At 44.0% G+C, this 14,085-nt stretch overlaps 2 protein-coding genes across 2 annotated transcripts; both read right to left on the minus strand.

Moving 5' to 3' along the window:
- EV420DRAFT_1636650 (uncharacterized protein) lies at window positions 1–1,979 on the minus strand (the record flags this gene model as incomplete). The annotated part of the gene is made up of 7 exons (XM_060476615.1): window positions 1–667; window positions 839–1,019; window positions 1,085–1,221; window positions 1,284–1,581; window positions 1,648–1,758; window positions 1,831–1,875; window positions 1,928–1,979. The coding sequence occupies 7 exons, from the start codon at window positions 1,977–1,979 to the stop codon at window positions 1–3; spliced, it is 1,491 nt and encodes a 496-aa protein (XP_060336881.1).
- Window positions 1,980–2,928: 949 nt separating this feature from the next.
- On the minus strand, window positions 2,929–4,187 carry EV420DRAFT_1636651 (uncharacterized protein; the record flags this gene model as incomplete). Its single annotated transcript, XM_060476616.1, has 5 exons — window positions 2,929–3,018; window positions 3,070–3,141; window positions 3,195–3,483; window positions 3,770–4,038; window positions 4,086–4,187. The coding sequence occupies 5 exons, from the start codon at window positions 4,185–4,187 to the stop codon at window positions 2,929–2,931; spliced, it is 822 nt and encodes a 273-aa protein (XP_060336882.1).
- Window positions 4,188–14,085: the final 9,898 nt, after the last annotated feature.

The raw sequence follows: 14,085 nt of genomic DNA on the forward strand, positions 1-14,085 counted from the left end.
CTATGCTACAAAAGCCCCTCCATTCCATACCATCCACATATCCAAGGCATCAGCTTCTCCAATGTCGATAGCCACCTGAGGATCATATAAAACTTCTCCTGAGGCTGCATTTGGGTGTAACCACAAGAAAGGACTTGGGTTGTCCTCACAAGTAGTCTGGGTGTCAGCATCAGCTTTGAACTCCAGACTTGTGTTAACTTGAGTCGTCGTGGCTGTCAGGGAGGGCCCAGTCACATCGATAACATTTGCACAGGGTATGTCATCCTCCAACACAGGTTCTGCTTCATTATTCTCTGATTTGAGGTTGAGGTCTTCGTATGCTGCATCTGAAAGTGTAGACTTTCCCTTGATGGCACGTCCATTTCGAAGTTGCTTCCTCAGTCCTTTTGTCGGAGTAGGAGAGGACATCTCTAGGTCATATTTCTGAGCACGCAAGTCTTGCAGAACCGTGTATGCTTCTTTGTGGTCAGAATCCACTGATCGGATTTGGTCATCGATGTTGCAGTGAGCTCCACGTAGTAGCACCATTGCCTTGCATTTAGCTTCAAGTTCATGCTTCTGGGTGACCAGTTCCTTGTGGTAGATCGTTGCCTGTGTGATTTTTTCATCAAGGTGAAGCAGCTCATCAATGTTAGTCTTGCATTGTGCCGCTTTCTGTGCCTTGTTTCTAGATCGGTTGCCATTAATATGGAAGTGGTGCGAGATGGTATTGCGATGGTTGGTAAGTTGCCTATTGTCATCGATGAGGTTTTTTCAGTTCTGCATCATTGTGTCCAGTGTTTTCATGCTGTAAGCATGTTATCACAGTGCTGGTTGGCCATAGTGAAGAATCACGTACGTTTTAATTGCTTCTATGAGAGATAGCCCTATTCCAGTGTGAATGTTCATAAATGGGTGTGCGCTCTCATTCAGATTTGTATTTCCAGGACTTTTATACCAGTCATCAATCAGAATATGGCTGTGGTGCTCATTAATGAGTGCAATAAACCATGGTTTACCTTTTTTATCATTGTACCAGTCTGCAAGGGAACCCCATGCATATCAGAAGGGGAAAAAATATAGAAAGACAGATAAAGTAGCTCACTGAGAATCTTTTGATTACTGCTATGCTCGCACCAGTGCCAAAGTGTCTCGATCTCTTCGTTAGTCTTGAGATAGCAAACAGAACGAATATAATTATTCTCTTCGGCTGTGATATAAGGTACAAGTTTATCAAAGTCTCTAGATATGAAAGAGGAAGTCCTTGTCATCATTGTCCATGCTTTGCAAAGTATATCACATACCGATTCAAATGCACAAGGCAGCATTGCATGATGTACTCCACAATATTTAGGGAATTCACACCAGCAATTTGCTTTTTTGCAGGAAGATGATTATGTATGGTCATCAATGCATCACCGCACCCTTCAATTTGGGGTTGGCTTCCATCAACCAGGATTGTTGATAGTCCCTGCCTGTGAAGAAATTTCACAAGAACTGGACATCCTGTAACCCATTTGACAACGTCAAAGAAATATGTCCAGACAGCAGAAAAGGCTTCACATGTTTCCCGAGTCATATAAATTCGAGCCACGGTTACACCTAGAATTTAAGAGAAGTATCAGTATAAGATACTCCCTGTAGGATGGATTGACATATGCATATTACGACGAGAATCCCAAACAACCACCTCCCACTCCTTCCATGCTGAGCCTTTCACACGTTTGTACGTATTGTCATGGAGTGTTGTCAAGGCACTGTGGATAAGCTCAGCAAGATCTGGCAACATCGTGACAATAATACTGCCCCGCTTGTCAGCAGAAGTAGATATCTCATGGATATATCATTCACCAGGTTCCACTGTACTCTCCTCTTGCAATTTCATGTCAAATACTCCTACCCAAACTTCTTGAGTATGAGGGATCTAACATTAAAAATGTAGACCTACCGTTAATATCAGTTCCATGAGGATGTTCCACTTTTTTAAGTTTGGCAAGCATAGTACACCTGTGCCGTGAGTTGCCAAGTGCTGGATCAACTTCAGCAGGGTCACCACCAAAGCACTGTCAAATGGATGGTCCTTCGGAACAACTTAAACGTTGGAATAATTCATATGTGTATATTTCAAGAGGTAACATTACCAGAATCCAATTTAGCAACTGTAAGTCTCACAAGTCCTTGCTCTTTAGCTGCCTCAATATACAAAGCCTTTCCTTTCATCGAAACCTTCTGTCTTGGTGGGGGAGAATGACAGTGAGCATTCTTGACTACAACGATTGCTCGATGGTCATTGCAATCGAGAGGCGAATAGATGATAATCTGTGAGTGGCATTGGTGCTGAATCAGCAGTGCCTGATATGGCTGTCCATCCTTCAAATGGAAATAAGCTACAGTTGATGGATGAGCAGTGAGACAATCATCATGGAAATAGCAAATGCACGGCATTTCTGATCATCTCTTCTGTGATTGCGGGGAAGAAGCGTATATGCACAGCTTTCAGACTGTATGAAATTCTCATACTTGTCCAGTGTTGCCTGAGTGAATCTACCCTTATTGCTAAACAGCTCTACAATGAGGGTCTCTTGGACAGCTGGAGGAATACTTTGCAATCAATGAGCATGAGTCGGTGGGTGAGTGCCATCAGCAAGATACTTCCAGCTGCTGCATCCAATAAAGTACTCCTTTCCATCGAAATTAGCCTAAGAAAGCATAAGTTTCTGGTGAAATAAATCTGGATTAAAAAAAATTATACCTGCTTGAGCGAGTGCAAGACTGGAACACCACTACACTGTTTTCCTGAATCATCTCGGTAATAGCATTCACTGAGATGTACTTCAAGGTACAATCTATCCCATCAAATTATTAATACGGGCCATTATAGCGAAGAAATGTTCTAATGTATGCAGCAGCAAGAACCAGCGGATTGTCACCTTGAGCTTCATTCAAATTTCATTCTGCATCAAACCACTGTTGTGCAAACTCCTGGGAGGACTGGGCATCATAGTGTTCAATACCCTCAATCAAATCTCTGGATATGCGCTTGCATGATCAGTAACCTTGACAGTTCTGCCACAATACAGAGCAAGGCACACCGCCCAGTGAAACAACTTTGGGGCCATCCTTGAGAGAACCGGCTGACCCTCTGCCCCAGCTATCTTGATCCTAAGCAACAAGGAGTTATATTCACAAAAAGAAAGATGAAGACCAGTACATACTTCTCCCTTGATAAATGCAGCCATGGACTTGGGCTTTCCATTCACATCCAAAGGCCATTGTCCTTCGAAATTCTGGAGATTGATATGATAGGCACATGTTCCATGACTGGGAACATCAAACGTCGGAGGAACAGAGTCAATATCGATGATTTTATCGACAGCTGATGACTTCTCTCTTGTTATCGATATCTTCTGACCCTGTGATGCTGTGTCGCTCTTTGAAACACTATCATTGATCGGTTTGTCATTATTTCGTGCTTTCTTGTGTGGTCGTTGACTGCATGCCTTGCTGGGAGTGTTTGTCAGCTGATCATCATCAGAAATATCAATGACTTCATGAGAGTCAAGGCATGTGGCAGTAAGCAGGCTCGAAACAGGACCAGAGAAACTTGGAGATAAACCAGCCAGTACAGGAGAAGATAGAGCAAAGGTTCATTTTCTCTTCATTGTGAGGGTGTGCGGGGTGATTGGAGGTAGAGACCAGTCAGAATCTGCAAGGTGTTCCCGTTTAATAGAGCTAGAGTTTGAGCGACATGTCAATATTGAAAATCTAGATGATTAGTATAAATGCATACCTGGGAGTCACAGAAGTACTAGTCTGAGCTTGTATATGACCAGAACTGACTTGATTCGGCTGGCTTGATGCGTTAATTCTTATACTTTGGCTGATGGAAGCAGGCAAGCTCAATGTGACTTCTGCTTCTGCTTGCGAGAGTTTCTGGACTGCTTGTCGTTGTGCAAAGTGACCATACCATGTTGCTAGGTCTTGAAGAGAAGCCCAGTTTATCGCATTGTTGATGCTGTAGATATCCGGGAGAAGTGCTACCAGTGCTGGTTCCAGAGCCTGTAAAGAACGAGAGAAATTAATGATAGGCTCAAGAAATCACGGACATGTTCTCTTATGAAATGACGATACTCCTCCAGGGCATAATGTGGAATGATACGAAGTAGAGAACGCAGCTGCTCAGTGCTAGATGGCACCTTGCTAGTCATCCTGGCAGTAGCAAAAGGTGGAATGAGGGCAAAGAAAAGAAAAACATGATATTCAATTCTAGAATTGAGGGTGGCATGCTAAACAAAAGAACAATGTGGTCTAGATATCAAATGGCGGGGTGGCACGACTCAATGGTGACACTGAACAAGGGCAGGAGGCGGGAAAGTCAGTGGAGGCCTTCAATCAGATTGACAGTAATCGAATCAGATTACAGATCTGAGTTGAATCTTGACTCGAAACTCTGACTCGAATCTTACTACTATTGTATATACTCTTTCAATCCTGGCAATATTGCTTAATGCCATCAATTATCCTTCCTCACTTGTACCCCACATCAATTATGCACCCCTTTCATTAATTCTGCCAGGCACCTGATTGTCAATCTCACAGATTCAGAATCCCATCTGATTGCCTAGCACAGCTGCAATTCTGCAGCACAGCCACAATTCTACAGCTCAAATAGCAATTCCAGGATATTAGCTCTAATGCTGTGATCTTTCCACAGTCTTTACTAAGGCTGTTATACTGCCAAGAGATTGCCACAAGCATCTACTTCAGTACAATTGCTTCAATGTACTTTGCTGCAGCAACACAGCAGCTCAAAACTTCAGAGATCAGTGGCATTCTTACTAATCACTTCATCTATATGTGGTAAATCCATATGGGTGCTGTTACTTTAGAACCTTGAGAACATGTGTTTTGTATCATTTCTTACCAATCTATATACTACAGACTTACTAAGGACTTGCTTCAAGTATTCTAAATTTATTCTGGACTTATAGTATAAAAGCTAGTATACACCACAGAAAATAGCAGTTTTGGGGAACAAAACAAGAAACTAAGTTGCTATGACCACTATCTCTTATACCCACTAGGAGACAGACAATAACAACATAGTCACTCTGAGTTATACTCTCTGTCATGGCTTTTCTTCTAATGGTATTGGTGTACACCCATATTGTGCCAATACATGGAATTTCATGTCCACAACTCACTTTTATCTTTTATTCCACAGGCATCATTTCACTTTCACCAGCCAGCATCATTCAACCAGCTTTCACTTTCTATATTGCCATTATTTTACCCAAGCTCAGCTCAGTACAGTTACATCCTTGTGTGGACCCAGATTAGGATTGTTATTGCTGCCAGCAGTGTCTGTCACAGAATTTTGGTCAACAACATAGGATCATCAGTCATGGCATTTAGTATCTTGCTGTCAGTTTCAGAATAGGATAGTCTCCATGGAGACTCAGGATCAGTATCAGTTTTGTTTTACTGCAGTTAACCTCAGTCCAGTTTTAGTTTTCATTATTGCTCAATTCCCTTCATCATTTGCCACTGCTAGTTCCTTCTTCATATTTCTGCCAGCCAGTCTCTCTTCATTTTACTGCCAGTTTCTTGACTACAGTCTTTGTCTCTTGCCATCACAGTATTTGTTATCTTGCACACAGTATTCTCTTTTGATGGTATTTTCTCTAATTCTGCTAACATTGCTCATGGCATTTACTAGTCAATTGCCACCACTTCGCTCATGGTTTGCTGGTATTCCCAGTTATACTGGATTCCATTCCTTCTTGTACATCGAGACCCTTCCCAGCTTATAGCCAACACTTTCTAGTACTTGTTTGTTAAGTGTACTACTTCTCTGACTGAAAAGTCACAGTGTATACTTGCATTCTTGAGAAATTCATCACATGGAGATGCACTGAAACACTTGCACAACAACAAAGCCTTTATTGCTGCTATACACCATTTGCTGTGAACTCCTCTAGAGTTTTGGTTTTTGCCATTACCACAGAAGTTTAGGCTCATCACTGTGTGGAGAATAAGAATGAGTGATAAAACCATTATGGATGTTATCGTCGATAAACTCACGTAAGGCTTTTAGTTTGGATTCAGAAAGGAAATAAATGGGACTGAGCAGAGGAGTGGAACCCTCCTCAATATTGATCTTGAGGTTGTAAGGGCAATGCTCAGGGAGTTTTTTGGAAAGGGAATCACTGAATACATCAACAAATTCATGATACTCTGGTGGGACATCAGATAAATCAGCGGGAGCCATAAAAGTAGCCTTGCCACTAACACTAAGCATAGAAGGCTGCAATGTGAACTGCTGAGCCCCTTCTTCTGCACAAGCTCAGACAAAAGTGGCAGCCAAAATAATAGATATCTTGGGGGCAGCTGAAGCACCAAAGGAAGGAATGGTAGGATAGGAATAGATAGGCTCATAAGGTGGTGGAGCCTGTTGGGATCTCAATTTTGGAGTGGAAGATGAGGATTGGACTGGAAGAGTCCAAGCAGACTGGCACATGTGTGTCAGCAGCTGTGGAAGCACTTGGAGAAAAAACAACTGATAGTGGTGAACAGAAAGTGATACTGTGCTTTACCCAGTCAATCAATGAATTGTAGCAGGAGAGCCAGTTGTATCCCAGAATAACATTACAAGATGAATCTAGATGAGTGACATAGAAGTCAATAGGGAGAATGTCTCTGAAAGGGAAACAGATTGGAAGGCAAATAGATTGGGAAATGTGAGATCTGACAGAGCCATCAAGAAGCTGAAGTTGGACAGGAGGAATGGATCTTATAGGGAGATTGTGATCCTTAATGTACTTCAAATCAACAAAGCAGTGGCTAGAGCCAGAATCAACAAGAGCAAGAAAATGAAGAATAATAGAAATAAGTGAACTGTCAGACTCTGATCCAGAGCTGATTTCAGAGGAGAGGGAGACAGTCAGAGAATGATTAGAAAGAGCAGCAGCATTGAGGGTTATGATCTCCACTGCACAATGACAGTCAACACAATCCTGCCCTAGTGCAGAGGATACAGGATTACTCTCTAGTTTTCAATTCTGAAGGAACTGGTTCAATAGAGGTGGTGGACTTGGGAGTGGAATAAATGGCAGCAGCATGACCATGAGCAGAGGCCATGACTTTGCGTTTGTTGCAGTCTTCAGTTTTGTGCTTACCTCCACAGAACATGCAGAGGTTATTCTTCTGACAGCAATCCTTTTCTTCTTGAGTAAGACAGCCATCCTTGCCTAGCTTGCCAGCATAGGGCTTGGGGTTGGAAGAGGAAGAGTTGTTGGAGAAAGAGGAAGAAGATCCCATAGAGTTCAAATTAGAGGACTTTTGGCCTGTGGAGTTGGAGTTGGAAGGCAAAGAGTTAGTACTCTTCAACTTGTTGCCATTGTTAGAGGAGAGATTGCTGAGATTTTCTCAGGAGATTTCGGCTCTCCAAGTCCAGTAGTGAGCATCAAGCTCTCAAGCAAAATTCCGCATATCATGGAGATTATCAGATTTTCCATGATAAGCCACATCATCCTTGATGCAGGAGCAAAGACCACAGTAGAAAGTGTGATGAAGGGAGTTGTCACTGTAGCCAATAATGGCAGCATACTGATTGAATTTGACAATATACTTCATGATGTGGTCTCTATCATGCATCCAAAGGTTTTTGAGTTCATCTTCAGCATTACTAACAGTGTCAAAGAGGCCGAAGTTGATTCAGAGTTCTAAAAGAAAGGTGGCATAGGAGTATACCCAGGCAGGAGAGTTGTGGTGGTTAGAATAAAGGATATCCAGCTTGAACCAGTCAAGGGTGATACCAGAAAGAAAGAAGATAGCATAGTTGATCTTTACCATATCTGATTGGAATGTATGGAATACAAGACTGGTATGCTTCAATTATGACAATAACTAGTATTTGTATCTATTTATATCTACTATACATAGTAATAGAATCTCAGACACATTAGTTGTGCTATTTTAATATATATATGAAACAATTATTATAAATACCAATCACTAAAATTTGGATGAATATCTTTAACAAATATGTTATTGATGTAGATCTGTATACACCTTATAAATAAAGTTTGCAGCTTCAGTAAACATTAAAAAACATTATAAGATAGCTGTAATATTGTTTTAACAATCTACTTTATTGAGAGATGTTGGAGTATGCTAAGTACAAATGACTTGAGTTGGTGACTAGCACTGCATGGTAGCTTCAATATTTAATGCTAAAATATTGAAATCAAAAGATATTTATTTTTAGCAATATCTGAACCTAAAATATCTAAGAAATAGTCGAAATATGTTTTCAATATTCATGATTTCTTTGAGTTTTGAGGCAATTTCCCCAAATATAAAAGCTATATCCAAAGTTTTCTTACTGTATTTTTGATTCAAATATCATCTAATTGGTCGACGAGTGTCCGACCAATTGTACGAGTTTACCGAAAAATTGCCCTTTGGGCACTAGTCCAATTTGAGACGCCAGCTCTGCGTGTGTGCGAGCACTGGGAGGGAGACAGTACTGTACATCGGTTTGTAAACTAAGCAAGTCCAATAAGTGTGTCCATCAACTATGAAGAAGTCCATGGTAATGATAGTCCATAGCAATGATAGTCCAAATAGTCTGAATGAAAGCTAAGAGTACTGTCCAGGGAGGGTGCTCAAAAACATGAAAGCTCTGTCAATTCAACGAGAGTGACCTGTAAGCTGAAGGGAAACCACTACAAGAAGAAAGAGACATACCTGGTGATTCAGAGAGAGCGATAAGTGTTCCCACTGAGACCGCCAGGTAGATATAGCTCGGAAGAAATGAGAGACACGGCGAGGAAAATAGAAGCCCGTTAGATTCCGCTGTGTCTGTATTGTGCCGCATACTCACTGGTGAGACAGATGAGGGGGCTCCCGTGGGGAGGCTGAGACCGCATATGATGGATATGGACAGTTACGTGCTGAGGGAGCGGCTGACTCGGACGCCAATTAGACTAGTGTAAATAACCTTTCTTTAAACCCAACTAATTGGTCGACGAGTGTCTGACCGATCATACGAGTTTACCGAAAAATTGCCCTTTGGGCACTAGTCCAATTTGAGATGCCAGCTCCACATGTGTGCGAGTGCTAAAGGGTAATAGAGCAAGAAGTGCTATGGGAGCATGTGCGTGGTGGTGTGTTATATAGCAGGGGCTCGAGTGTTGATCATGGCCTCTAGAAGGACGGGGTTCTTCCGAATGTATATTTTGAATGCGCGTGAAGACCAACGACTGCGTGCTTGTATGAGATAAGGTAGGACACCTTCTTTGGCTAGGTATGTCGCTCCACCTGCTCGCATTGACTGTCCCATGATTTTCATGCTGGGGAAGAGTTGGCAAAGTCTCTTCATGAACCAGGAGCGAGTAGGTACAGAGCCAGCAGACATTACCCATAATGCTGGATGGACAAGGTGTCAGCTGTCTCTGCGAGCAAGGTATCGTCAAAATATGGGGAGAGGATCGAAACCTTGGTCGTCGTTGGTTGGGATGATGACTTTATTCCCTTCAAACGAAGTGTTGGCCTTGTGTGCAGGCAGGAAAAATGCGTAGCCTTCGGGGAGCCATTCGACTGTTGTTCGGTGGACTATCTTTCTCCAATTTCGAGCTTTCTTCTTATCAGGCATGCTCAGCTCTGCGAGATGAAGGAGGCCATGAAAACCCATGACGAGGATCGCTAAGAAAAGGCTGTCATCATGGTCAGATGATTGGCCAAGCACATTAATTGCATGGCAGATGTCCTCTCTGGATAGAGGTGACTTCTGCTTGATCTCTGAGCCTCTGAGCCGTTTACACCCCTTCAGGGTGCGACTGACGAATGCAGAGTTCCTGATTTCGCAGATGTCAGGGAAAAAGTTCTTGAGTCTGTTGCATATCCCAGAGAGATAAGTGCTGACGGAGTCTGGTTTGATATGGGCAGACATGAAGACGACGTAGTAGCTGAGGGTATCCTCAGTGGGTTTGACGGGGAAGTTGTGGATCTTGCAGAAGGTGATGTACGAATTCAGGGCAGAGTTATAGGGCCCTAGTGTTGATGTGTCAATAGCAGAGCCTAGAGCTAGGCACCTCTCATGATGTAGCCTCTCCAGGGTCCAAGGCTCATGAACCTTTTGTCTAGACCCGGGAGTTAACTCAATCAACATTTTGATGCCCCCAGCGCATCGCGAGAGGGTGTGAATGGCAGTATTATCAGATTGGGCACAAGATCTTGGGCCCTCGAGAACTGTGATTGTGACAGAGCGTCTGCGACATCATTCTCAGAGCCCAGAATATGAAGTACACGCAGATCGATGCTATGACTTATCATCATGTCGACGGCAGACTTAAGGATGGGGTTATAAGTTGGAGAAGCTTTCAGCGAGTTGAAGATGTCAACTGTGTTGGTGTTGTCTGTCAATATTGTTACTCGCTTTCGTAACTTGGGGGACAGCGTGCATGCTACCCAGTGTATTGCCATGCAGACACACAAGGCCTCGAAGAAGAAAATGATTTCATCACCATCTGGCATGTCAGATGTTGGGCACACAAAACCTGAGGCAATTTTCGGGACCCAGAACCCCATCCCACCTAAGCAGGCGTCGCAGAGAATAGTGACCGTCGCATCCACTATTGGGTCCCAGTCTATCGAATCATAACAGCATATGCCCGTAGACATCTCAATATGATCTGCAAGCCATTTGACATCATCCTTCACGGCGGTACTGATGGCTATTCCAGCAAAAGGGTTGGTTTTTCCTTCCATCTTTGCATACACGTTGCACAGGCCCGGTTTGAGGAGAGGGAACATGTTGAATGACCAGTTGGACCATCCAGAGATCTGCTGAAACTCTTGCAAGCTTCGATGGTTTGACGCAGCGAAGTGTCGGAGTCCCAGGACTAGCTCAGCCTTTGAGTCTTCCGGCATGGTAGCTGTCATCGCGTTTGGATCAACGTCAAACCCTATGACTGCGAGCTGCAGGCCAAAGAGCTGTTTGGGCTTGCTGTGCGGCACTCCAAGGCGGTCCCATAGCTTGAGTAACTTTGTCTGATTTGAGGGATAGAACTCATCGTAAGGCTCGTAGTATTCAAGTTTGTTACGATTTATTCGTTTTCTTTTCATTTTTATTTTCTTTTCTTACGTGCTCCCACTTATGCCTTGTGCGAGAACAATGGACACACTCTCACAGTACTATTATTAGCATATTCACTTGTATTTAAGTAGAGCCTCAGCTGATCTAAACCCCAGCTTCGGCTAAGGTTTAATCTACCTAACTCAAAGCTCCCATCTTCGTGACTACCTGTCTCGTCACTGCTCATTCATCCGAACTTTGACCTCTATCGTTGATATGCCTGGTATCAGGCTACCCATAGATTTTGCGATTTTACATCAGTTTATGCAATCTACAAGCGGTACAGAGGGCTACAGTGGAGGCTTCGCGCTGGTAGCTAAATACTACATAAAGAATGAAAGCACGGCAGTACAGAACGGACTTAGAAACGACATCTCGAAGAGTCAATTCTACCAGCCGTCAACACGCCAAGCTAAGCCCTACCTAAACAAGACTATTACAGTCAAATCTCGGGGACTCGTCTGTATGGAGTATAAAAACCAAGAAGTTGAAGAATGGAACGAACTAGATGCCTCGTCGCCTCGACGAGTAGAAAGAACCTGTCAGGAAAAATTGTCAAGTCGAGAAACAGATCAGCTTTCGAGATCAACTCAGGCTAGGAAAGGAATAACCTTGGAAGAATGAATAGCCGCGTTGGGTACCGAGATGACTGACTTTGATCGCGCAGTGATCAACAGAATACAATCTCGGACCTGCAGTCGATCATGATCGGTGGTTACATCCTCGAGATCCTGCGCATACCGCAGTATTCAATACATACGGTGCACGGCAGGCCTTGCAGACGGAAGAAGGAGCACCCACGGACTAGTAGGGCACTCCTCGGCAACAGAATAACCCGGCGCAGTCGCATCGAACTGAATAGAAACTACGGAATGGCGCGATACTTGTAGGATAGTGACTCACTGTTTGTATTAATTCCAAAGCTCGTACCATAATTACTGTAGATACGGGCTCCTATACCTAAAACATGAATCGTATAAATTAGCAGCGACTAGACGCATAACGGCAGGAAAGCATTCCCCCCGCGTTTGTGCTAGTAGCCTGTATAGCTACCTAATCAATCACTGGTTTTTATTGCATATCCTCGACTGAAGTGAATTAAGTTACCAAAGTCAACCCATAAGGGCGACTACAGTAATCTATAAGAGTTAAGTAGGAAGTAGAGCCGTCCCCGTGTTTGCACCTTGCTAGTTAATTGAACTGCTCTGCGGACAAAGGCCTCGTGTTCTCTCTCTCTGAGATTAGCGATCTAGGCGTGCTGAGTCGACTTTAAATCAAAAGACCTCATCTAGTTGAAGTAAAATAAGCCCTAGAACGCTTTAAGTTCGAACAATCGTCGAGTTCAAGGAACTCCAGAGTCTGTGTACTCTTTGCAAGTCTTGTACTTGAAGTCAGAACCTGAGCGTTCTTTGTAGAGTGATTTTGCACTCTTTGTAGACCTCGGAGTCTTTGGTTGTTTGATTATTTGAAGTGTCCGCTAGAAGTTCTTCTAGACGACGTCGAAACGAGCATAACTTGCTCGACTATACCTTACAAAACAAGTTCATAAAACCCCGCTATCGCGGACTAGTGTACTTTGTGTAAAACACATCGAAAGAAGAATTGAAGTTGTTTTCAGGCAAAACCCCACTAGATTATCTAAATCTAAGTACATTGCGAGTGCTTCTATCGTACTCACCCTCGAACTTATATACATTGGTGATTGTGTGTGTGTGTGTGTGATTTAGTATCTAGATTGACGATCTAGACGCTAGTTTCATTTGCGCGCTGCCCGTTACCGCGCACATCATCGTATCGTCCACCAAAGTGCTAGTGGCGATCCCTAGTTGATCTGAGTTTTGAGAGTTAGTGGCTAACATTTAGCCGAAGCTCACTCACTGTTGCCCAGCGTAAAACGCTACCCAACATTTATCCAACTCTTCTACTCATTGCAGGTGCCCTCTGGGTCCTGCCCTTCATATTGCGAGACCCGTTGACCTTTGTATTAATCCGGGTAGCAATCACCATTATCCTGTGTCGATTCTATATTCCGGCCCCTCTCCTTGCGGCCTACCTTATAGGACTCTACATTGGGATTATCCGACTTTAACCACCTCGTACCCTTAAACTGACGCTGTTCATCATCATCGTACAAGCAGTCGTAATATCAGCCGTGATTGTGCTGATAACGACCAGCGAACTCTACCCGGTACTGACAGTCGCATGGTTAATCGTAACCGTCGGTCTATACGAAGGATAGATTCACGTACTGATGCCCTTGTCTGATGCCATTCCCGCAATCTCCGCAATTTTTATACTCTTTTTCTTGTCCATTTCTTTGTACCAGATATACCGCTGTTGCCGACAACAGAGAAGGGTCCGCACACAGTTACCCTTCCATTACATGCCCAGCACCCCCGCATACCCTCCGCCGGTAATCTTCATCCCTGCGGCGTCCCAACAAACACTACACGATGGCAGACCCATCACATCCAGAGGACCTGGCGAGTCCCTCTACGGATCGTCGCAGTCCAGCTCGCGATCCTCAGAGTCGAGCACCAACTCCTACAGAAGCGCTACAGCAGAGTCAGTCGACTCAGTCGACATCACAGATACCAGGGGCGTATTCCTCGACCGAGGAGACTCACCCCTACCGGGCCTCTTCGACCAGTCTCCAGTCCAAGGCGAGTCAAGCGCCGACGGAGCCCGAGGACAAGATGGCAGGCCTGTGGACGAGGGCGAAGAAGGCGTTGATACCGAGTTCGAAGGGGACGAGCTCACCGACCTCGAAAGGACCCGACTCGAAGACCTCCTCGATGACCTCTACCCGAACGAGGAGGAAGATGCAACCCATACCGGAGATAACTGGAGCAGACGCTCTCAGACAAAGTGGATGGACGCCGACTGGAGCAGCAAGCGAAGGAGATATGAAAGAGACAGGTCAGGAGACGACTCCGACAAAGATCCCGGAGAGCTTAGCCTTGGGG

Source organism: Desarmillaria tabescens, assembly GCF_030435595.1.
Source record: "Desarmillaria tabescens strain CCBAS 213 chromosome Unknown EV420scaffold_4, whole genome shotgun sequence".
NCBI lineage: Eukaryota > Fungi > Basidiomycota > Agaricomycetes > Agaricales > Physalacriaceae > Desarmillaria > Desarmillaria tabescens.